We start from the raw sequence: 24,184 nt of genomic DNA on the forward strand, positions 1-24,184 counted from the left end.
GGAAACCAGAGCAGTAATTTAACTAGCGCTGTGTGCAAAGGAAGTATAAGCCCCGAGGGAAGCAAAGAGGGGGCTTTTTTTAATTAAACCTGCTTGACTGCCCAGCTGGGAAAATGCTTAAAAGTGCTTTTACTTATTTCTGGGCTCCTTACTGCATTTTAGAAAGCTGAGGCTGCCTGACAGCGTGTACTCGATAAATGAGCTGTTACGAATATTGTCTTCAGCAAACCATTTGAGTGTTTTGCCTCAAACACAAAAAAGCTTGGACGTACTGAATTTTCATAAAGTGAAAACACTTGAAAAATAAGACGTCACCATAGGGAAAACTTTAAATGGACTAAAGAGGCAGATTTGAAATTTTACTGGGCACAGAAAAATACAGTAAGCGGTAAAGGCTATGTTATTTGAATTTCAGCTTTCTAAGGAGTTTTGTTTCTAAATTTGCCCAGGAATGATCTGTTTGACCACGTATGTGTTTCTGAAATGACATCCCCCAAAGGACTGCCTTCCTGAATTGAGGATATTAAGATACCTCACAGTGCTCCTCAGCACAGGAGCTTTGAAGATCAGTCACCCAGTGGATGTGCCCTGCCAGCCCATCGGCAAGTTCCTGTGCTGATAACTCTAAAGGGTTAAAAAACGTTTTGCATTGACTATTTCAGTTACCTTGACATCTCCAGATTTGTAAGTATGTCCTCATTCATTTTCCAAAAGGCCCAGAAGGCTGGTCAGTAGGAAGTATGGCCATGACTGATTTCCAGGCAAGAAAGTGACCTCATCTTAGGAATTTAATCATTCCCAATTTTCCTGAAGTCACTCATAAATGGCGTCATCTGGGCCAAAGGTTATGTCCCTTTTTTTTTCTAATTGAAGTATAGTTGATTTACAGTGTAGTTTCTGGTGTACAACATAGTGATTCAGTCATCGTATATATATTCTTTTCGTATATGTATTCTTTTGCATTATAGGTTACTACAAGATATTGAATACAGTTCCCTGTGCTGTACAGTAGGACCTTGTTGTTTATCTATTTTACATATAGTAGTTAATATCTGCAAATCCCAAACTCCTCTAATTTATCCCTCCTCACCCCTTTCCCCTTTGGTAACCATGTTTGTTTTTTGTGTCTGTCTGTTTCTGTTTTGTAAATAAGTTCATTTGTCTAATTTTTTTAGATCCATATCATACAAGTGATATCATATGCTATTTTTCTTTCTCTGACTTACTTCACCTTAGTATGATGATCTCTAGGTCCATCCATGTTGCTACAAATGGCGTTCTTTTATTTTTTTATGGCTGAGTAGTAGTTGTGTGTGTGTGTGTGTGTGTGTGTGTGTGTGTGTACGTGTACACACCTCATCTTCTTTATCCAGTCATCTTTCGTGCTTCCATGTCTTGGCTATTATATATAGTGCTACTAAGAACATTCGGGTGCATGTATCTTTTCTAGAGTTTCTTCTGGATATATGCCCAGGAGTGAGACTGCGGGGTAACAGGGTAAGTTTGTTTTTTTGGGAGATGGCTCCGATGTCTTGGTCTACAGTCTCTTTGATTTCTGCAAGGTTGAGAATTCTTACTGAGATACTCTGTTCTCTCCTCATGTTGCGTGTGTCTGCTGCTCCAGTGCACCCCTGCCCTGGGCTCCCATCCTTCAGTAACACTTCACTCATGCATAGGAGCCTCTTGTATAGTGTGAACTTTGACCCCCACCTTTACACTCTCTCACCTCTGGCCAGAGGGTTCCAAGGACAGTTCCAGCCCAGTCACACTGCCATGCCTCCCTCTACATCCTGCCCCCAGAGGACCCTGTGCCTATTCCCGGGTTGACACAGCTCACCCGTCCCTCAGGGCCCCAGGGCAGCATCTGCCCCTTGGCTGGTGACAGAAAGAAAATCCAGGGAAGACACACTCCCATTTCATATCTGACAGGTATGGGAGGCAAAACTTGCTCCAGTATTTGGATCTCATACTTCACATTAAAAATGACAAAAAGAAATTAACTACACTTCAATAAAGAATAAAATTTTTTAAAATAAACAAGGACCTACTGTATAGCACAGGGAACTTCAATTTCTTGTAATAACATAAAATGGAAAAGAATCTGAGAAGAAAAAAATACATATGTATGTGTATGTATAACTGAATCACTTTGCTGTACACCTGAAACTGACATTGTAAGTCAACTACACTTCAATTAGAAGTTTAAAAAAAAAAAAAAAGACAAAAACAACGTGACAAGCAGTACGGTTTAGTGTAATCTCTACAGATTCACAAAAGCTTTGAAAGTTAAGTCCTGCATTCTACTGCTTATTAATGACATCCTGATTCAGAATTTTCCCTTTAGGCTCTTCCTCATTTCCTGGACTTTGCACTCTCCTCTCAGATTACAGCCAAGGCGTCATTTTTTATCCTGCGTTGAGGGAAACGTCGTGACATTCTCCAGGTATAATGCACTGATTCTGTGATTTCTCTTTCAGACTCCCTGTACCATCCCAAGTGTCACGAGCACCGTGAACTTCCCAAAGCCAGTCCCGACCATGAAGTGTGTCCCTGTTCTCCAAGGAGTCGCTACCCTGCTCCTTAGCCAGTTACCGGCCCGGGGTGAGCAGTCTTCCACCGTGGAGACAGAAATGTGCTTATGGGAAGGCGTAACCCAGCTCAATGGAATAGACTGACATGTTTGGAATTAAACAATGGAAAGGATCTGCTGAGGACAGTTCACCATCACAGGAGCTTTGGAGGGGCACGGGGGCTACAGAGGTAACGTACTTCCTTCTTATGGTTTGGTTGCTCTCACACCAGATGGGATTTTATGTAATAAAGAAGGGCCCTGTTCTAAGTCAGGGGGTACAGCGTTTGAAGGCTGACAGCAGTGAGCAGGACGGGGCTGGTCAGGGGGTTCCCCGGGGCGGCGCAGAGACTTCGGGAGAGCCCCCAAGGTGGGGGAGCTCTGCTTGGTTGGCTCCACCAGCAAGTTGATTTTTTACCAACACCTCAAGCACCACCTCCTGAGCAGCTGCCAGGGAGATGAGACTTGGTTAGCCAGTCACTGAACATTAGTTACCACACAGGGCTCAATTTTCTCTCCTAAAATTCCTAACAGTTTCCTGAGTTCAGCCCTGAAGTATTGCCTTTATGGTTTCTATAAAGGTGTGCAGTGCAAACATATTATCTACGGGGAGGAAAACTTTTCTTGCTATATTAAAGCGAGAGGTGGCAACCAGCTACGATTCTTATTTCTTTTAGCTTATAAATTAAAAAAAAACAAACCTCTCAGACTAATTTGACAGAATCTGTTCACTTGGGGTTTGTATGTTCACAGTCTGTGCTTTAGTGCTGGGGGACTGCAGATCACAACGCACTTTCAAAATAAAAATATCTTAACTATTTTTTTTTAGTCTTCATTTCTTGCTCATTTCCAGAGAAACGCTTTCAAACATTTTAGACATTTGATACCATACTACTGCAAGAGGGTAGAAACATTTATTGTAGCAGAATACTGAAGTAGCTCACTCATAAGTGCATTATGCCCCTTATCTTATTACAGCAACTCTTATCAAAAGGAAAAAAATCTCTACAATCTTGGGTTAAGAAGTGTGCTGGGATCTGGCGTCCTAAACCATATGTACAGAATATAAACATATTTATACTTCATATGTACACAGTTAATGGTTATCTAGTCATTATAAATAGTAGGTTTAACTTAGAGTCTACAAAAATAATGACTTTGGATGGGCCCATGCAAATTGGTACACATAAACTTATTTATAAAACATTTCTATGCGTTTTTTCTGCTTTTAAATATAAATGTTGCTGTCTCCCCACCAGCTAAATGATGTAAATGCAAATCCCAAAGTCCCCAGCAAAAAGGGTAAAATCTGTTTCTATCCACAGCGGCACCTGGCTTCAAGCATTCTTCACCGATTAGTAAAGTCTGGATAATTTTGGACTTACAGGTGCATACCCTATTTCCTCAGATTTTAGACAAGTCTTCTGGAGTAAAAACTTCCTTTGTTCTATTTCACCCCCCAAAAAAAAAATCACAAACAGGAGATATCTGTTAAAATATCACCTTGGATTTTACATTCTCATAAAAACGCACAAACTACAGCCTCTTCCGCGGCCCTGCCCGGGGCTTACTGGTTAGCGGACCCATCAGCCAAGGCTGGTGATGGAGGGGCCACAAAAGGCTCGTTCTGCTTCTGGTCCTCCTTGGCGCTGGCCGCCTGGTCCGTGATGGAGGAGAAGGACAGCTGGTCGTGCTCGATGATGTGCACCTGGTCCTCATCCTTGTCCTTTTTCACGTAGAACATTTTCCTGAACTTCTTCAGCTCGTGCAGCTCGCAGAAGGTCTCCAGCACGACCAGCATGGCGATGAGGCCGAGCAGCAGGTAGCCTGCGTGACAAGGACAGGGTCTCAGTGGGATCAGGTCACGACACAGCCTGTCTGTTGATGGGTCAGTTCATTGTCGCTTCTCTCATTTCTTAGGGATGTTTTGGATTCCATGGGTCAAAGAAGGACAACCCAGAGGAAGATGCCAAATGACTTAACCCTCCTACAAATCTGGATTATTCAGAATCACGTGGTAAGGTGGACCGGGTACAGCTCGGTGGTAGAGCATGTGCTTAGCATGCACGAGGTCCTGGGTTCAATCGCTCCATCAAAATAAATAAATAAACCTAATTACCTGCCCTCCCCCAAAAAGAATCACATGGTGCAATTTTGGGGGGGGGGAAGGTTGAAAAACAAAAAAGAATCACATAGTTCAATTTCGGGGGGAAAAACGTTGGGGCTGCTGTGGCACCGTTAAAGACACATACTCACACAGGGGTGACCACCACCTCCACTGGAGAACCAGTCCCTCTCAAAAAGCCAGTGACGTTTCAGAAGAGCTTTTGATTTGTCATGAGTGCCTAGAAAAATGTTTGGCACCCTTTTCACACTCCAGGCTTTGATCTTTATTCCACGACAGAATAAAGATTTTGGCAATAAAAATTACAGTGCAAGCTAGATGAAAATTATTTTAAGAAGGAACACAGATATTAACAAGGTCTTGGTGTGGCTATTTACACATCCATTGAGATCCAGCAGCAAACTAATGTCTCCGTTATGTGACAAGTCATTAAAGGGGCACATGGACCACTCATCGAATAACTCTTACCAGCTTCTTGCTCTGAAATAAAAGACAACCTTTTGCTTCAGGTAAAGTGCTATTCCTTGGGATCAGTAATGGGAAAAGGGTCATTTTAAGTCAGTTCCACGCGTTTAAAGTCAGTTTTCAGGGAAAAAAAATCATCAGGGAGGACAAAAAAGTGAAAATGAAAACGCTTAAGAATAACAGGAATCCCCATTTCATGTCCCAGTGGTAAAATGTTCGAGGGAAGATTTTCAGAAAATAAATGAACCAGAGAAGCCAGAATCAGCAGTGTCATAGGAATAAGGAGGCTGATTAGGTCCAGAATGCAAAGTGACAGTCACAGTATCTTTAGAATTTGCTGTTAAGTTTCCATAATAATACAGCATATTTTAGAAACAGCAGTGACACCGTTAGACTAACTGGCAAATCTCCTACTTTTCCTTTATCCATTAGTCAAACTGTGGAGGGCTGACAAAAATACCCATGGGGTTTCAAACAAAAGTTGTGGGGTTTTAGCCTATCCACAAACGAATATACCTTTGGAACATTCATTTGCTCCACCCAGCATATACACTATGTGGACTGCCTTAAAAATACACATTGTAACAAGTGTTAAAATGTTCTACAAGGATTTAGTGCTGTATGAAAAACTGAGGAAGTTACACTGTTGGGCTGAATTTCAGAGAAGACAATTAACCCAACAGAAAAATAGAGCTAGCAAACATAATTAATGACAAACATATTCAATGACAGAAACATACTCAATATACATAAGTCATGAAAAAACTAAAATAAGGAGGTAACATTTAACCCTAATGTAGGAAAAGAAAGTTAAGATGATGTTTATCTGTGCTATCAAATTCACAACAAAACCCTCTACTGTGCTGCTGCTGGCCCACACCCCCCAGGACTCCTGCAACGGTTCCACTCAGGAGATTCTGGTGATCGTGTAAATTCGTAATGCCTTTTGGAAGGCACTGGGTCAACATGTTCCATGAGTCACAAAAGGGCATGTTCACTTTGGGTCAGCAATCCCACTTCTTCGAAAGATACCAAAGTAGAGAAAAATGTAAGCATATAAAAATATTTATTGCAGTATTATTTACAGTGCCCCCCAAACTGGAAACAATCTAAATATTGAACAGTAGAAACATAGCTAGATTGTGGTATCGTCGCCTGGTAAAATATTATTTGGGTATTAAAAATAAACATGGTAATTAGAGAAAATATGAAACCTCCTTTGTAACCATTTGGTAAATATTTCTTGGTAGCCAGGCACTGTTCAAAGCACTGGAAGTTTATGAGAGAAGCCTTTTCCCTGGGTGAGCATGATTTAATGGAAATGCTGAAATACACAGTCCAAGTAAGCATTTTGTTATGTTAAGACTTTAGGAGAGGGCCAGGACAGAACATGACTGCTTGAATGTGTTCTGTGATTTCCTAGAAGACCTGGCATAAGCTGAAACTTGAAAAATTCTTGAGAAGGCAGAAATGAAAACTCTGCACATTATGATGCAATTCTATGCACTGTGAAAAGACTGGAAAGGGACACACAAAAATAGTTGTCTTGCAAATGGATTTCTAAGTGTTTCCATGCTATGATACTGAATTTTTATAAACTGTTTAAAAATGGTAAGTCACTGGCCATCTGAATTTTAATGCCTGTTTTCCACCTAAAAAAATCTGAAATCTTCCAAACAAACAAAATCTGAAAGTGGTGAACATACTCTTAACTTCAAAAAAGAACCAGATGGATGAATGAGATTAGCAACTGTTTTAAGATGTTCCTTGACAAATTAAAGAACAGGACTGATTGTAACAGGCTACATCCCAGCCCCAGTTTTCTTGAGCCTTAAATATTTAATAAAGTAAAGCAACTTTTTTTAAAAATGAAAAGCTGATTATCAAGCATATTCTGAGTGGCGCATTTTTACACTAATTTGTAATGCCTATGACATTATTAGTAAGAAACTGGTACTTTGAAGGTGCCTGGGAAAAATAACTCTCAGTAATAATAAGATCTTTTGCATAAAGGGTTTTGAAGGGACTCATGATGAAATGAAATTGTTACAGTCAGGTGAAAACATGGAAGACTTATCCATGGAAAGCAGTCAGAGCTCTGACGAGGGACAGCAGATGGGTACCCCCCCCGGGCAGAGGCTGTGAACCTGACCTCGATACTCACACGTGATCCCGATCTTGTAGAGCTCTCTGAACTTCTGATTGTAGCCCTCTCCGGGAACGTAGTCCCCCAGCCCAATGGTGCTCAGGGAAATGAAACAAAAATAGAAGGACTCGAGGAAGTTCCAGTCATCCTCCAGGACGGAGAACACGGCGGCTGGGATGAAGAAGAAACAGGACATGGTGAGGAAGCCGAGGAGGACGGCATGGACGATGGCCACCACCTGCTTGGAGAAGCCCCAGCGGACGTGGATGTAGAGGACCGGCCTGCGGGTGACATGGATGGTGACGCGCTGGACCACCGCCGTCAGGAACAGGAGGGTGAACGGGATGCCGATGACGGAGTAGACGATGCAGAAAGCCTTGCCCCCGTCGGACAAGGGCACGGTGTGGCCGTAACCTGCAGGGGCAAGAGGAGGAGGACACCTGGTAAATAACATCACCTGCTGTGCCCCCCTCCTCCCTTCAAACCCGCGGGAAGAGCCAGACGAAACTGAGGTGGGTACAGTAAAGGCTCCCTCGTAACTGTTACTACAGTAAAGTTCAACAGAGGATGCCAGGCATTCGCGATGTCCACCACTCTGGATCACGTCTGACCGGCTCCTCCCACACATCCGAACCTGGTTTTGAGTCCATTGTTGGGCAGAAAGAGAAGCTCCGTGTGCTAGGATATAACGCTGCGCTGTCTTAAGCCATCAGGCAACTCATGCAAGAAACCTAGCTCACCGGGAGGATGCACTCCCCTCCCCAGTCCTCATTACGGTCCAAACGCCTGCCCTTGCATCCAAAACAAACTGCTCACAGCACGTTCTAGCAGGGATGACTGACAAAGGTGCGGGGCGAGAACCAGGCGGAGGAGGGAACGGTGGGAGGGTGGACACAGGAAGAGAACGGGAGGTGAAAACACACCAACCAAAGCACGGGGCTGGACACTTCTTTCCAAATACTCTGTTCAGAAATACTTAGAAATAAACCTGGCCGAAGAGGTGAAAGCCTTACACCTGGAGAACCATAAGATACTGCTTAAGAAAATTAAAGATGATTTAAAGAAATGGAAAGATATCCCATGTTCTTGGATTGGAAGAACTAATGTTAAAATGGCCACACTATCCAAGGCAATCTACAGATTTAATGCGATCCCCGTCAAATTACTGAAGACATTTTTCACAGGACTAAAACAAATAATCCTATAATTTATATGGAATCACACACAAAAAGCCCCCAGAATTACCAAAGCAATCCTGAAGAAAAAGAACACATATTTTGTTCAATTGTTTGGTTAAATGACACATCCAAAAACTAACATTTTCTTCCCCCTTGCCATTTCTGTAGGTTCCAAGAAGCTCTATCTTCCACAAAACAGACATCAAAAAATCCTGCCTTAGGGCCAGTGGTCAAAACATATGTCTGTTTTATTTTCCACTATGTTTGAGTCATTCCCAAATCAAGGCAGTCAGGAGATTCTTCATCCAACAAATGGCGTCTGAGAGAAGCCAGCTGGCCGTGAGGCTCAGCCGACCATTTTTAAAATCTAACAAGCATTTCATCCTAAAAGGACCAACATGTCTAAACAAGTCAGTTCAGGAAAAAGCCAACTAAATGTATTTTCTGTGAAATCAGATTCTGGACAAAAAAAAAAAAAAAAAAATCCAAACAAACCTCACTCATGCCTTGGTAATTGAAAAGTGGTTTCCAAATCTGATTTCTAAACTCTCTCCAGCTTAGAAATAACTCTGAAAAGCCTTTTGCGTCAGATCTCCCAATTCTCTGCCTTCTGTCAGTTTCCGAGTGCAGGCCAGGTACCTGTGGTCACTGAGAGGTCGCCCATTATTCCTGTGCACAGTCTCAACACATCAGAGCGGTTGACCCCAGAAAGTTATGAATGAGCTACAGGGAGTCCCAGCAACCCCCTGGAATTGTATCGACTGGAACCTCTCTGCACACGTGCATTTTTCTGCGCGGATTCCAGAGCTTAGACTCTCAGAAGGATTGAGAACCAACGTTCTGAGCATCAGTTCCTGAATCTGTCTAAGTCCTTGCATCGCCAGCTGCTCCTGGAAACTTTGGCTAATTCTGGCGTAGTTCTAGAGGGATACAAGCCAGTCAGAGTTCCCAGAGAGTAACACAAAGGATGGAGAAAGCTTGCCGAATAAAGTTCATGCAAAAAAAAAAAAAAAAAAAAAAAAGAAGAAGGAGAAATGTAAATGTTTTATTTTTGAGAAAAAAAATAATGTGACAAAGAGGAATTAGACTTTGTGAATAAAGCAGCTCACATCCCAGGAGACCGGAGCCAATCAGAGCTATGCCAGGCATTAACAAAGGATTTTTTAATGGCCAGAGATCCAGAAATAGTATCTGATAATGGAATTTTATTTACCCACAACAAAGCCAACTGGAAAGCAATGCACAAATTTGGTTATGAGCCTGTGACTACAAGTACCAGGATGGGGGAGGTACAGCTCAGTGGTAGCGCGCATGCTTAGTGTGCACGAGGTCCTGGGTTCGATCCCCAGTGCCTCCATTAAATAAATAAAATAATTAATTTGGCTGTGCAGCTGTATCCTTTTGCTTAACACATTTCCCCCTTCTGCTAAAAAATAAAAATAAAAATATTAAAATAATAAAAGTGCCAGGAGACAACAGGGCTCACGCAGAGATAGCAAGGGATGGATTAACTTTGGTAGGAATTTTGTAGAGAAAAACATAAGATCAGCTGAATCAGCTGAACTCGGTAAAAGCCCTGAAGCCCATGGTTTTATTATTGTTTGGCAGTAATGTTATGAATTATCTTTACTAAAAGTGTAACACACCTATTTCACACAGCCCACCTCTTTTGTATCATCCATTCTAATAAATGGCATGATTTCAGTTCTAGTAGAAAAAAATAAACAAATTTCTAGTTTAAAAAATTTTTAGGATATAATTTTTACTCTCAAAGGACAACAGCTCTTTTACCTAGAATCTTCACTAAATCTCCACTTACTAAGATGGTATCTCCAAGTAATAGAGATCATCATTACAAGATTCCAGGATGTCTCTCTGCAGTAAGGCATTTTAATGCAAATAATAAGGTTCCCACTAAGAGATTAAAAATCACCAAAGTGTAGATCCTTATTGAAAGCCAGCGTCTCCTGATGTTTACATAAATCATTTTCATTAATGGAAAGTACAATGTAAAATTTACATCTCATTCACAGTTACTTTCAGTGCTGGCTGCACTGGGAGAACTGTCCTCTGTACCGAGTACACAGCACTTCTTTGGCAATAGACAGCTTAATGCATCAGATGGAAACCTGTCCTCGTGAGTTTTAATGAAGTGGTGAATGAGTTACTCAAGTTCAGTCAACTGAATCCCCAAGTAAATCACAAAGCAAAGCTCATATTTTAAAATCTTACAACCATATGAAAATCCTTTTACAAACTATGATGAATTTAGCAAAATGTTAATAAACCTGACATATCTGGTGTTCCTTAAATTTTTCTAAGGCTATGCATATAATTTGGGGGCCCAAAAGATTAAGCATAGCCAAGTCTACTGAAAAAAGGAACTTCAAAAACTTAGGATCCTGAAGTGAAACTCCCATGTACCACTGTCCTTGTGTTGTAGCCTCCTGCCCCACAGGTGCTGGGCTTCATCTTACGACTCTGCACCTGTTAGGGGTGTGTGTGTGATGGGGGGCGGTGGGGACGGACTTCACACCGATGGCAGTCTTCTAAGAAATCTGACTTCACAAATTTGTCACTGTAACTGCAACAGCCCTGGCACGATGCTAGCTAACATCTAACCTGGGGCTGTGCCATGCTTCTGGCTGTTAAGTCCTTCTGAACGAGGTCCATGAGAACGTCTGTGGTCTCCTAGTCAGACCATCAGAGCAAGTGACTAACGTGCGATGTCTCCACATGTCCCCGATGCTTTTGAGAGAAGTGTCGCTCACCACCCCACACATACAATAAATACTCTCATTTATTCACATGACTTAGTAGAATATGGTACCATGTATGCATTTTCCATTAAGTTAGCTTGACACATGCTATAAAAAGAGAATCTCCACCTCTTGATCCCAGCAGAGATACTGAATGAAACTGCATGGTCTTCTCTTCCGTAAAACAGACTTTAATTTACAATCCCGGACTTAGGCTTATTTGCTCCCTCGTTCCCACTGGACTGAGCCCCACAGTGGGGAGGTCACATCCCCCTCTGCTGGGGGTCTCTCCACACTCCCTGACCAGTGCTGGCCAGTCCAGGAGGGCAGCAACACTGGGGCTGTAAGGGACTTCAAATTCGGGAGAGCTAGAAACTCACTGTACCTCAATGAACAGCCTTCAGGTCACGTTGACTTTTTCTGCCACTTTAATCTTACCTTTTACTTGAAGTTCATTTTTGTCCCACCGTGGCAATAAATGGTTAACTTCTGGATACTCTGCACACTTCTCCCTTTACAGCAACCCTTCTCAAAGACTCACACACAGATAAACTGTTCGCCCCTGCCATCCGAGCCGTCTACACAACAGGGGACGTACAGCTTCTGTTACTTTGCTTAGAAAAGGAAGTTTGTTTACCAGGGAGAGACGACTCAAGGGACATCTAAACCAGACCAAGGAGAAATGGTGGCGAAGACTGAAAGTGACAAAGGGGTAGCAGAGGTAAGAAGTCACGGGAGGTCCGCGTGCTTTTCTCAGCATCCCCTTTCGCCGGCCCGTTCGTTTAGTGCTTTGCCGTGGTCGCTTCGCTCAGTCACGGATGGTTTCCTGTTCACATCCGAGGAGAGAGCGAGTGGCATTCCTAGGTAGGAGACGGTTCTGGCTCTTTACCTTAAAGTGGCCATCTCTAAGAGACGGACCGTGTTGACACACTGCATTTAAAAATCAGGGGATCCTAGCAAATGGCTTGAATGTCACAGATGGAAACACCCGGCACTTTTTTACAGCGGAAGTTTCAACCGAAAATGGCAGCAAGGTGAAAGAACGATTACAAATAATAGCTAAGGCAAGGGACACCTGCCACAATGCCATCAGTCTGAGGAGACTGAGGCTCTGGAAGGTTCTGGAAGGAGGGAGGCGAGCTCAAAACAGCCACCATTGCTGCCTGTCGTGTGTGCGTGCGCACGCAGAATTGTGAATCTCCATAAGATTCAAACCCTGAAGTTATATTATTTCTTTTCTGGGGGAGGGGAGAGGTAATGAGATTGACTGACTGACTGGGTGGAGGGACTGGGGATAGAACCCAGGACCTCATGCATGCTAGGCACGAACTCTATGCCTGAGCTTACCCTCCCCATCTAAAGTTGTTATTTCTACTTTACAAGTAAGACTGAGTTTCTGAGAGCTTAGCCAACTTGCTCAGTCATACAAATAAACAGATCTCAATCTTTCTGCCGTGCCACCCCGACGTCTTATGCAGTGCAAAAGCCAGTGACGCCTCAAAAGTCAACTTGAGCCCTGGCACTACTTCTCAGGAGCCCGTGATGAAAAGGTGGTCGTGTTGGCCATCACTGAGAAGGAAGAGCCATCATGTTTTTCTGGCAGCTCCATGGGGCCAAATGTGAGAGAGTGAGACTCTGGAATGAGAGGGCGGGAGAGATGGAACATGGTGTGCAGGGAGGGACAAAGGCCAGTGCAACTCTCACCCAGAGACAGCAGGTGAACCAGAGCCTGGGGTCACTTTACAGTATCAGGAGGCAGGGCAGCACGAAACCCCTCAGAGGACAGAGAAAGTGGGCATGAGCCACATGGGTGCCATGTGCTTGAATTCTGGCTTAGAAGCCACGTGGACGAACCACTATGGTAAATGGTAGGTCACCAGTGAAGAAGAGGACAGAGGAGTGTCCTTACATTCTGACAGGAGAACACGAAATCACAACAAAATAGTGGTGTAGTGGTGTCCTTGGAAAACAGGGTTTCAGTGGTCATAACTAAAATCACTGATATAAGAATAGAATAAGGAGGGTGGGTATAGCTCAGTGGTTGAGCACTTGATTAGCATGCACGAGGTCCTGGTTCAATCCCCAGTACCTCCATTAAACATAAATAAACCTAACTACCTCCCCCTGCCAAAAAAAAAAAGTAGAAATAAAAATGTTTAAAAAAAATAGAATAAGGTCCAACACAATTCCTATATTCCTGTTTAACTGTTAAACGTAACGTTGGTAACTCCATATGGAATCCCTGTCTGTAAATCCAGAGGCACCAGTCAAGTAAGAGAGGATGTCCAGTGGCCCCGATGATGAGTTATATTCCAAAGATGCCAATGTAAATATCAGGTAAAAGTTCAAATCAAAATTGTACATTGTAAAAATGATCAGTTACGCAATACATAAAGTAACATTTTCACTGGAAAATCTGCAAATACTGATGAAGCCAAAGTGTCCCTGACCACCCACCTCCCCTTTAGTTCCAGATCTCTAGAAGTTCCTGTTCTGAGTTTGTAGCCAGAATATCTGAAAATTTTCTAAGTGTTTAGATACGTATACATATACTTCCAGGAAAACAGTTTTATTTTGTTTCTATCAGAAAGAGTCTACCACAGGGCTTGTTCTAGTGTTCAGTTTTCTTTGAACAATACGTCCTGGAGACGGCTCTGTGTGAGACTGTGGAGGCCCACCTGTTGCTGAAAGGCAGTGTTCTAGGCTACGCCAGCACCCTAGCTGATTACCCATCCCCCGGTTGATGGAATCTGGGTGTTCCCGGTTATCCATAGTAACACAGGTCACAGGCAACTGAGTTACGTCTTCAAGTCACTGGTTGAGAGCAGGACACAGTGGGGTCCGTGAGCTCAGACGTTCCCTCCTTTACAGATTTCCAGCTACTTCTCAGCAGGGACCTCAGCATAACTCCTCCATTGCTGAACAACCCCGCCGCTCCCAGCCGAGGGCTCTCCCCGCCACTCACACGCACGGTTCCTGCGAGGTGTTTGCACAAACAGCGCTCGGTCCCTGGACTTCCTGGTGAGAACTGGCCCACCGCCCTGAGGAAGGTGCTCACCTCTCCCTTGCGCCTTTTTTCCCCTTGGCTTCCTCTCGTTCATGTGGATAGTTTTCCACTATTTCAGTAAGGGCTTGCTGGCAATGCTATCATTTTCTTTCTTGGTTTCCTAGAGTCAGCAGACAATCTCTTACAAACATCTGCTTTTGCTCTGATGATTCTGCTTCAGTGGATCATTTTTCACTGTTCACTACCTGCTTGTTGTCTGTCCCGAATGAGCCCATCGAAAATACCTCATTTTCGTTTTTCCCAAATAACTCAGCTAACTTAGGAATTCCTAATATGCTTTATTATTATGTACTATAATTTATTTATATTTGTATATTGTTTATATTATATAATATTTATGTTTATATTATACATTTGTATTATATAATGTGTATTATACATTTATATTATAGAATATAAATATTATACATTTATATTATAATATGTAAATATATAAATAAATTGTAATTTGTTTATATTATTATATAATATATTCTATTATTATTTATAGTAAAATAATTATCATAGGAATCCCTATGCTTCCTTTTCTAAGCATTAACAGTTTTCGGGGTTCATCTCCTGTGACTATAAAACGTGGGCTTACTCATTTTACCCCTCATACTAGTTAATACTAATAATGCCTAACTCTGAGTGATCTCAGCTATTTCATTCCTATGTGTTTTCTTCGCCCTAGCACTGTTTCTTAGTTGAACTTTTAAATTTTCTAAATGATCTGTTTTAGCTCCAGAGGACAAATGATGATGATCTTTCTTTTTTTCTGTTTCTTTTTTTCCTATTTTGGGAATTGTTCCTTAGTCCCTTTGTAAGACACGGGTCCTATAACATCTTCCCACGCCAGCGTCTGCATCGTCTCACAAGCCAAGGTCACCTCACAAAGCGCTCCCTCATAAAACTGAAATTTTCAAAGGAGTAAATATGTTGCAAGAACTTTTCCAGACTGTCCCTCCTCCTTCCTGCCCCGCCCTCTGAGTAGGTGGGTACCTGGCTCACAGTCCAGCTTCTGCTCCACCTGGTCCTCCTGTATGGTCCTTACTCTGTGAAGATGCTAACAGGCCTGCTCACACTGTTCAGTCGTAATTTTTTTTTTTAGCATGTGCTGGAAAACTTAGTGTTTATTCACCAACGCATACACCTTGTTTCAAATCACACTGAGTAACAGATTCTCCAGGTCCTGAATCTGAGTCCTAGAATTGTTGCAATCTCCCCATCTCCTCTTGGTTCTGTACGAAACAGCCAAGAATGGTGCTCACTACTCAGGAAGGCTGGGTGTCTCTGAGTTACATCCATTTAGACGAGGAGCACAAAAACCCACCTTCTCACCCACTGACCCACAACTCTGATTTCTCATGTCTGCCCTCTTAACTCTGTATCCTTCAGTTTTTTTCAAAATCTCTTTTTTTTTTTTTTCTCCTCATTCTCCGCCGGCAAAGTTTCTTCTTCTCTGAAGTAACATTTGCAGGCAGATGTTACCCTGCCACGGTATTTCTGCAAAGGAAACAGTGGCTGCGGGCGTGTTTCACTAATCGTCATAGTAATACTTGTTCCCTGTGAAGAAGAATCAGGTCATAATCTTCCCAAACAGCAGCTCGTTCAAGTGGCTGCCCACTGAGCACTGTCACTAATGCCCTGGCTGGTTTACGAGAGGCAGAAGAAGTTAGCACATGACCCAATATCCGAGATAGATTATAACTGGTTACTTCAAGTTTTTAGTACAGCTTTCCCAGAATTCCAGGCAGTCACATTTCTTGTGGTTTCCACAGGCGGCAAGGCGGGGTAAACAGGCTTAGGACTGGCTGGTCTGCATGATTTCAGGGGGCTCTGGGACACAGGGGCTGGGGTAGGGAGTACCAGGTAGCACCCTGGCCCTAGACCAGCGAGACAGCATCCCCGAGACTGAGAGCCGGATTCTGGGGTGTGGGCTCTGGACTGGCAGGTTTGAATAGAAAAGCACCCTTGCAGGTGAGCCCTTTCTTATCTAGGAGTTGGCTAACCCTGGGAGGGGCAGTTTCTGTCAGGATCAGCAAGGCTCCAAGATAACAATGCATCACAATTCAAAGACACACTTGATACAGAAGGAGAGCAAGACCAGATAGAGCCTGGCTCAAGGAAGGCACGCCCTCCAGGCTGGCCTAGAGGCAGTGATAAGTCCGAGGAGCTCATTCTACGACCAAACCAGGAAGCACCCAGCACGCTGGATTACAGGGCGGAGAGAGGCGCTGGAGAGCATTTAGGAAAAGTCAGGGAATACAGTCTGACAAATAATGATAAGGATACTTCCAGTTCCTAGAACCTTTAAAACATCCTCATGTTTGTTAGTGGTTAACTCTTTTTTAAATTTAATTTTATTTGATTTTTGTATAGAACTGCAGTTGATTTACAATGTTAGTTTCCAGTGTACAGCATACAAAGAATGAAATCACGCCATGTGCAATCAACATGGATGGACCTAGAGATGAACACACTAAGGGCAGGAAGTCAGAGAAAGACAGATGTCATATGATATCACTTACATGTGAAATCTAAAACAAGATACAAATTTTGTTGTTGGTTAACTCCTGGTTCCCCTGCAGACCTGGGAGGAGCATTCCAAAGAGAAAGTCAGTGGAAAGCGTTCGGTATGTTATGACCCAGGCGTATGCTCTAAAAGCATCATCTCCTTTAACCTTCCATCAGCCCTCTGAGATAGGCACGAAAGTCCGTATTTTACAGAAAAAAGAGACTCTGCAATTACATCCTTCACAGAAACTCTAACAGCAAGCACATGAGGGAGGCAGATTCTGAACCATGTGCTTCCCCATCTTGTAAGTCAGGCCAGAGGGGCTGTGATGAGGAGGGGTGATGGCTGACTATGTGGGAAATAAAAGCTGGAGAAATCCTCTGAAATAGATCTGACCTAAGGCAGTGACCACAGGGCCTGGCTAACCCACTCTGGGAGCTCCCAGAAAATCACCCTGCCCTGTGGATCCGGCGCCCTAGTGAGGGCTAGGAGGCCTGGGCGGCACACTGGCTTGTCCTGATCCTTTGCTGGACCCAGGACATCCACTCGGCCCAGCCTGTTTGTACTGGCTGTTGCCTTTGCGTGGGGGTTACTTCCCAGGATTTCTTACCACTTCTGCTGTCCACTTTTGAGCTACCCTAGATGAAATGTTAAGGTCATCCTTGGTCTCCCGGTCCCAGTTCCACGAGGTCAGAGGGTTTATATGACCTCATGGTGAATGCAATCCACGTCAATGTCTTGCAGGCATCACAGCCTGCTGTAAAGGAGGCGCTACCCACGAGTGCCTGGGAACTGTCACACCAGGCGCTACCGCCGTGCCCTTTGCAGCACCCCCTTGTGTAGGGGTGGGCACACCTGCACAGGCCTGGTCACACACACATCCACCCTTCCACCCCCGGGACATTTGACAGGAAGAGTTAGAATCCTGACCTGCGAAGCCTGATGCACGTGGAAAGCCCTACAGCTGCAGAATCACACGTTATATTCAAGCCTGCCTTTTTTAGTATTTATTTTGGTTTTCCTCTCTCACTCATTTCTGGCCATTTCCTTAGAAAGTTCTGCCAACAGGACAACAGTGTGGAGAAAAACTAAAGAAAGCAACAGAACCGTCGGGTTCGTCCTAAAGCGCCAATATTTTAAATGAGGCTTTCTGATCTATTAAACCTGAGTGGGATTTCCTCCACCTGCCTCTTCCCTTGGGTTTGCCTTCAGGTCTGACATAATTTTCCTGCGGCCGTCACTTCCTGAGGTTGAAAAGTTACTCGGCTGTGAAGGCTCCCGGGTAAGGTACTTTTGGAGCAGAGTTTTCAAATTCATGCTGTAGGCATTTCTCCCCACGCGCAGATGCTGTGCAGACAACTTGGGACTTCAGGATTTCTCTTCACTGGGAACAGTGGGCACTTTGCCCATGGAAGACGGGCTTGAAAGATAACCAGGAAAATGCTGGATAGCAAGGCGAAGACACACCATTGACTGGACCCTGAATTTCCAAACCCTAGCCCTGCAGATAATCGACATAGTTCTCGCTTGGCCCAAAGCTTAACTCCAGACTAGAAGTGGTCTTAAACTCCTATATGGTGGAAAGGGGTGAGGGAGCCCTGGACATGCTGAATCGAACCACCCTTTTCTGCCCAGAGACTCAAAGCGGTGATGTCCCAAGGCTTCTGATGACTCTGGCAGGAAAACACAGGTGTCCACTTCACCTGGTGGGGAAAATCTCTACACCTTAAAGGCAGAGGTTCCTACCCACAGACTTATAGTCAATCTTCAACAAAGGAGGCAACAATATATAGTGGAGAAAAGACAATCTCTTCAGCAAGTGGTGTTGGGAAAACTGGACAGCATGTAAATCAATGAAGTTAGAATACTCCCTCCCACCATACACAAAATTAAACTCCAAATGGCTTAAAGACTTAAATGTAAGACCAAATGCAATAAACCTCCTAGAAGAAAACACAGGCAAAACATTTTCTGACATAAATCTCAGCAGTGTTCTCCTAGGGGAGTCTACCCAGGCAATAGAAATAATTAAGCAAAAATTAACAAATGGGACCTAAATAAACTTATAAGCTTTTGCACAGCAAAGGTAACCATAAGCAAAACAAAACAACCTATGGGAGAAAAATATTTGTAAATGATGCGACTGACAAAGGCTTAATTTCCAGAACATATAAGCAGCTCATACGACTTAATAACAAAAAAGCAAACAATCCAATCCAAAAACGGGCCTAAGACCTAAACAAGCAATTCTCCAAAGAAGGCACATGAATGGCCATTAGGCACATGAAAAAATGCTCAATATAGCTAATTATCAGAGAAATGCAAATCAAAACTACAATGAGGTATCAACTCACACCAGTCAGAATGGCCATCATTCAAAAGCCCACAGATGATAAATGCTGGAGAGGGTGTGGAGAAAAGGGAACCCTCCTACACTGCTGGTGGGAATGTAGTTTGGTGCAGTCATTATGGAAAACAGTGTGAAGATTCCTCAAAAAACTAAAAATAGACTTACCATATGATCCAGCAATCCTACTCCTGGGCACATATCTGGAGGGAACTCTTAATTCGAAAAGATATATGCACCCCAATGTTCATAGCAGCACTATATACAATAGCCAAGACATGGAAACAACCTAAATGTCCACTGACAAATGACTGGATAAAGAAGTTGTGGTATTATTTATACAATGGAATACTACTCAGCCATTAAAAATAAAATAATGCCATTTGCAGCAACATGGATGGGCCTAGAGATGGTCATTCTAAGTGAAGTCAGCCAGAAAGAGAGAGAAAGATACCATATGATATCACTCATATGTGTCATCTAAAAAAAAAAGAAAAAAAGAGGACACTAATGAACTCATCTACAAAACAGAAACACTCACAGACATAGTAAACAATCTTATGGTTACCAGGGGGTAAGTGGGTAGGAAGGGATAAATTTAGGAGTTTGAGGTTTGCCACTATATATAAAAATATTAGCCACTATATATATATAAATAGATTTAAAAAAAAACAAGTTTCTTCTGTATAGCACAGGGAACTATAGTCAATATCGTGTAATAACCTTTACTGAAAAAGAATATGAAAATGAATATATGTATATGCATGACTGGGACATTGTGCTGTACACCAGAAATTGACACATTGTAACTGACACACTTCAATAAAAAGAAAAAAAAATAAAAATAAAAATAAAGGCAGAGGTTCCTGGAATCAAGTAAACCTTTTTTCCCCCTTTTCCATTAGACTTTAAAGACTTTGAGGCTCTTGAACATCAAGAACACAGGGAAGGAAGGTGCAAACAAAAACAGTCCTTTGCAGTATCACATTTGTAAACTGAAGGCGGTGATTCAGGGAACGGACTGAGGAATCTGACTTCCTAATTCAGATTTTATGACTTAGTTCCCTCATTTGTCAAGTATGAATAATACTTCCTACTTCTTGTAGGTGTTAATGAGGATTACATAAATTTATCATCTAGGTAAATAAATCCGATGCTCGCACACAGGAAGCAGAGAAAAGTAAACTCTTCTGTTGACGCTGAAAGGGATTAACTAGTTGAATGATCGACACTATGCACGCTCTCTCGGACTGGCCACTGGGCACACGAGTTAGAGGTTGTCTGTATTCACTCCTCTGTCCTCTGCACACATGTGAATTTTCCCTCCGTCCTGCAAGATGTCCTCTTCCATCCACACTGGTGGTCAGAGCAGTTCCTGGTAACAATTAGAGACCTGACAACACACTGAGGGGAACAACCTGACGTACAGGAACCTTGTGGCCTCTCTGTCCTTTGGGAGAACATTAATGTGCCCCCAACCCCAATGGAAAAATCCAAAGGCTCCCTGTCAACTTCTCACTCCCTTCATTGTAAACTGACCTAATAGGGCGGCCATTCACTACAGCCACATTCTTACGGGGACACCCCAGTGGAGCCCGAGGGTTGAAGGTAGGGGAGAACTGTAGCCCACCCCTCCCGTGAAACATCTCTGCTAGGTGGTGTGTGACAATGAAAAGAGGCACAAACTAGTCCCACCAGCAGCTGTGAGCTCTGGGCAGTTCAATTCTCTCTCCTTTAGGTGCAGGGACCAGCGGTCACTGGAAAGGTTTGGTGGGGGCAGATACAACACTGTTCAAGAAGCCAGATTTCAACCACCTCCTGGTTAAATCAGGTGACAGAACCCTCAGGATCCCCCGTGAGGGGACAGAGCATTCCCTGAACCGGATGGAGTCCCAGAGCTGGGAGACCACACTGAACGACCTCCATCTGCTGGGTTCAAAAGATCTGATACCCCTTCAGGCAAAAGTAGAGGAAAAACATCTCGAGTCAATCTACGTAACCTGGAAACCACCCACCTCACCCAGGCAAATTACTCCTAGGGCTTATGCGACCTAAGGGACTGTCTAGCTATTTAGGCCCTGGTTGAGCCATCCTTAGGAGAGAGGATTCCAGACTAAGGTCTTTTAAATGCTAATTACTTCCCCTGGAGGACACATCCCTAATGAGGGAACTCCGAACATTGCCTCCCTGCCCCTGGAGTACACGTTAATGGACAGGAAGCTATCACACTACCTCTGTGGGAAAATACAACACTTCTTTGCTTCTCAGACGGTCTTACAATGGGACTGACTCTTCCTTCGAGGAAATGTCACTTCTCTGGGCTCTGACTCACGGCCAGATCGGTGGAGGGTCTCCCTCACGGACAACCAGGAGCAGGTCTTCCAGGAGGGGCTTGTCTTCCTGCCTTGGCCCCGGAGCAAAGCCAGTGAAGAGCAGAGCCACGTGGACCCACAAAGGACACGTGCCTTTGTTACTGGAAGCCACTGAGATTGGGGCCACGTCACCACAGCATCGCCTGGCAAAAAATTTACTCACACAATATGCCAGGAAAAACTGAAAAGCAGGTTGAGAGGTGCGTGGGATGGATGTTACGCGGGTGGGAAGATTCAGAGTGCTGACAGCTGGCTTGTGGGCACATGGAAGGTTCATTATGCAGCTCTAATTCTGTACATATTTGAAAATAAGCTAGAATAACACATCTAAAGCTGAAGGCTTCGAAATGAGGGTGTAAGAAGACAGTTTTTCATCTAGATAACCTCTAGGAGGAAGTTCTAAGATTCTTCTTTACTCCTTAAAATCCTGTGTTTGTGTGGACGGTGCTGGGAGTTCGCACATAAACAGACGATAAATTATGACCCCGAGGTGCGGCACCTACAAACATTACGGTACAGTCAAATGTGCTTCCTTAATTTAAATCCCTCCAAATCTGTAACAGTTCCATAATCTCCTTGGACAGATGGGTTAACACTTCAAATTGTTCTCTGAGGGCACAAACTCCCAGGCTATGGGCAGCTCCAGTGTGCAGGGGCCAACTGGTTGAAGGTGGGAGGAGGATAAATTCTGGGGCTTCCTCAGGAGAGTTTCCGGCAGGTTGGTGCACACCAGCTGTCTGCTCTCGTACGTGGGACACGAGCCTCAGGTCCATCTGCCAGGCTGGAGGGGGTGCAGCTGAGGGAGCATCTCCTGGTCTTGCCAACCCGTCACTGATAAGCAGTGTTCCGGAAAACGCTATTTCTCCAAGGCTGTGGGAACTGCAGTCTGCGCCCACATGCTGAACTTGACTGCATCATCCTGTGAAGCTCCCAGGGTTATACAGGATTCTTTGAGGGCTGGGGGCTAGAGCGGAACTGAGGATTTGTAGCCAAAACTCAAAGGCGAGGCAACCCACCCCCCTCACTGCTCAGCATCATGGCAAGTGGCAGAACGGGAGAGGGAGGGTGGTGAGGGTGGTGGGGTAACGTGGAAAGGGCCAAGTACTGCCATCCACCAGGGTGGCTGGGGTGCCCTCCTCCCAAGGGACTTCCAGATGTGCACCTGGCTCTCCCCGGGGCAGCTGGGTCTGCCTTAGGCTTATTTTAGCCCTACATTTCATCTGACCTTTGCTGAGCCCTGTCTGTGGTCCAGGCAGTAAGGGCTGACAGCCCTATATTTACATCTGGGTCTGAAGCAGCTGTGGTGTGAGTCGTTAAGGGAGAATCACCTTGCTCAAGAGAAACCAGGCAGTGGGGAGGCTACAGCTCAGTGGTAGGGTGCATGCCTAGCATACACGAGGTCCTGGGTTCAATCCTTGGTACTTCTATTAAAATAAATTTAAAAAATAAATAAACCTAATCCCCCTCTCAAAAAAAAAAAAAAAAGAGAAACCAGGCAAAGCCCGCCAGTTGCACCTACCCAGGGAGAAGATCTGTCTGTGGCAAAGTCAGACTGGAAAGAAACAGATTTACATGAACGGAATAGGGGCGCACATGACATCCCATTCGTAAAGCTGACACATTAACAACGGGAGTCAGGTACCACATCCCCAAAGATGAAATATCGCGCTCAATAAAGTCACTTCAAGTAGAATTTTCTAGCTCACAGATACGCCAGCTTCTAAGAGGGGAAGGCTGAGCAGTGTGCCAATCAGAAGCCTCCCTCACTGCTCCAGGTTTGACCCAAATGCACTTTCTTCCACTGGTTTAATCCACCCAAACCACTCTGTTGACACAGGGCTGCCTTCCATCTCGTGAAACCCCCTCAGGAGAGCTATCCTCACATTTCTCAGCAGCTAAGCGCCACTTGCCCAAGCTGACTCCCCCTCCCTCTTGAAACACTTTCTTCCCTTGGCTTCGGCCCCGCCCCTCTCATCCGATGTCCCAGTGCCCCTCGCTGGTCCTTGCTCCTTGCTGTGCTCACCATACCAGAGTCCTCCAGGACTCTGCCCTCACGCTCCGCTCCGTCTACACTCACTGCCAACCCCACACTCCCACAGGGATCAGAGTCCCTCTGCCTGTGATCTGTCAGCAGCATCTTATCTTTCAGGCAGCCCTGTCCTGGATGATCTTATCCAGACTCAAGGCTTTTTTTTTTTTTTTTAAACTAGAGGGACTGGGGATTGAACCCAGGACCTTGTGCATGCTAAGCATGCACTCTACCACTAAGCTATACCCTCCTCCTTCAAGGCGTTAAGTACCAGCTTTACACCCGTGGTTCTTCAACCTGGCTGCATGTTAGACACACCTGCGAAGCTCTTAAATACCTTAGCGAGTTCCCTTCAGTGGGTCTGGGATGGAGTGCACATATTGGTACAGATTTTTTAAGCTCCCCAAGAGACTCCAGCGTACACCTAGGATTAAGAACCAGTGATCTATGCTATAGTCATGGCTTCCAAAGTTACTTGCCCTCACTGCTTTTCTGACCTTTAAATCCATCCATGCCTAACATTCTACTCAAAATCCCATCTTGGATGTGATACAGGCGTCTCCAAATGAATAGGTCCACAAAAGATTTCTCGATTGTGTCACACTCAGGCCCCCACCATCACCACTCACC

At 44.2% G+C, this 24,184-nt stretch overlaps 1 protein-coding gene and 1 long non-coding RNA gene across 3 annotated transcripts in view; one reads left to right on the top strand and one right to left on the bottom strand.

Moving 5' to 3' along the window:
- The first annotated feature begins 513 nt into the window (after positions 1-513).
- LOC141579022 (uncharacterized) lies at positions 514-16,267 on the top strand. Its single transcript, XR_012509906.1, has 4 exons — positions 514-2,760; positions 4,490-4,586; positions 11,763-11,963; positions 14,114-16,267. It is a non-coding gene; the product is annotated as an uncharacterized LOC141579022 (long non-coding RNA).
- The window catches only part of KCNK1 (potassium two pore domain channel subfamily K member 1), a 46,110-nt gene continuing 25,387 nt past the window's right edge, over positions 3,462-24,184 (bottom strand). The window contains exons 2-4 of one of the 2 annotated variants that reach the window (XM_074373142.1): positions 7,324-7,719; positions 4,826-4,914; positions 4,180-4,396 (exon numbers count right to left, since the gene is read on the bottom strand). In XM_074373142.1, the coding sequence (XP_074229243.1) occupies positions 4,328-4,396; positions 4,826-4,914; positions 7,324-7,719 (554 nt within the window). In that variant the 3' untranslated portion in view covers positions 4,180-4,327. Of the gene's footprint in view, positions 4,397-4,825; positions 4,915-7,323; positions 7,720-24,184 lie in introns of both variants that reach the window. The other variant, XM_010952106.2, reaches the window with a different exon arrangement.

Source organism: Camelus bactrianus, chromosome 11 (assembly GCF_048773025.1).
Source record: "Camelus bactrianus isolate YW-2024 breed Bactrian camel chromosome 11, ASM4877302v1, whole genome shotgun sequence".
Classification (NCBI taxonomy): Eukaryota; Metazoa; Chordata; class Mammalia; order Artiodactyla; family Camelidae; genus Camelus; species Camelus bactrianus.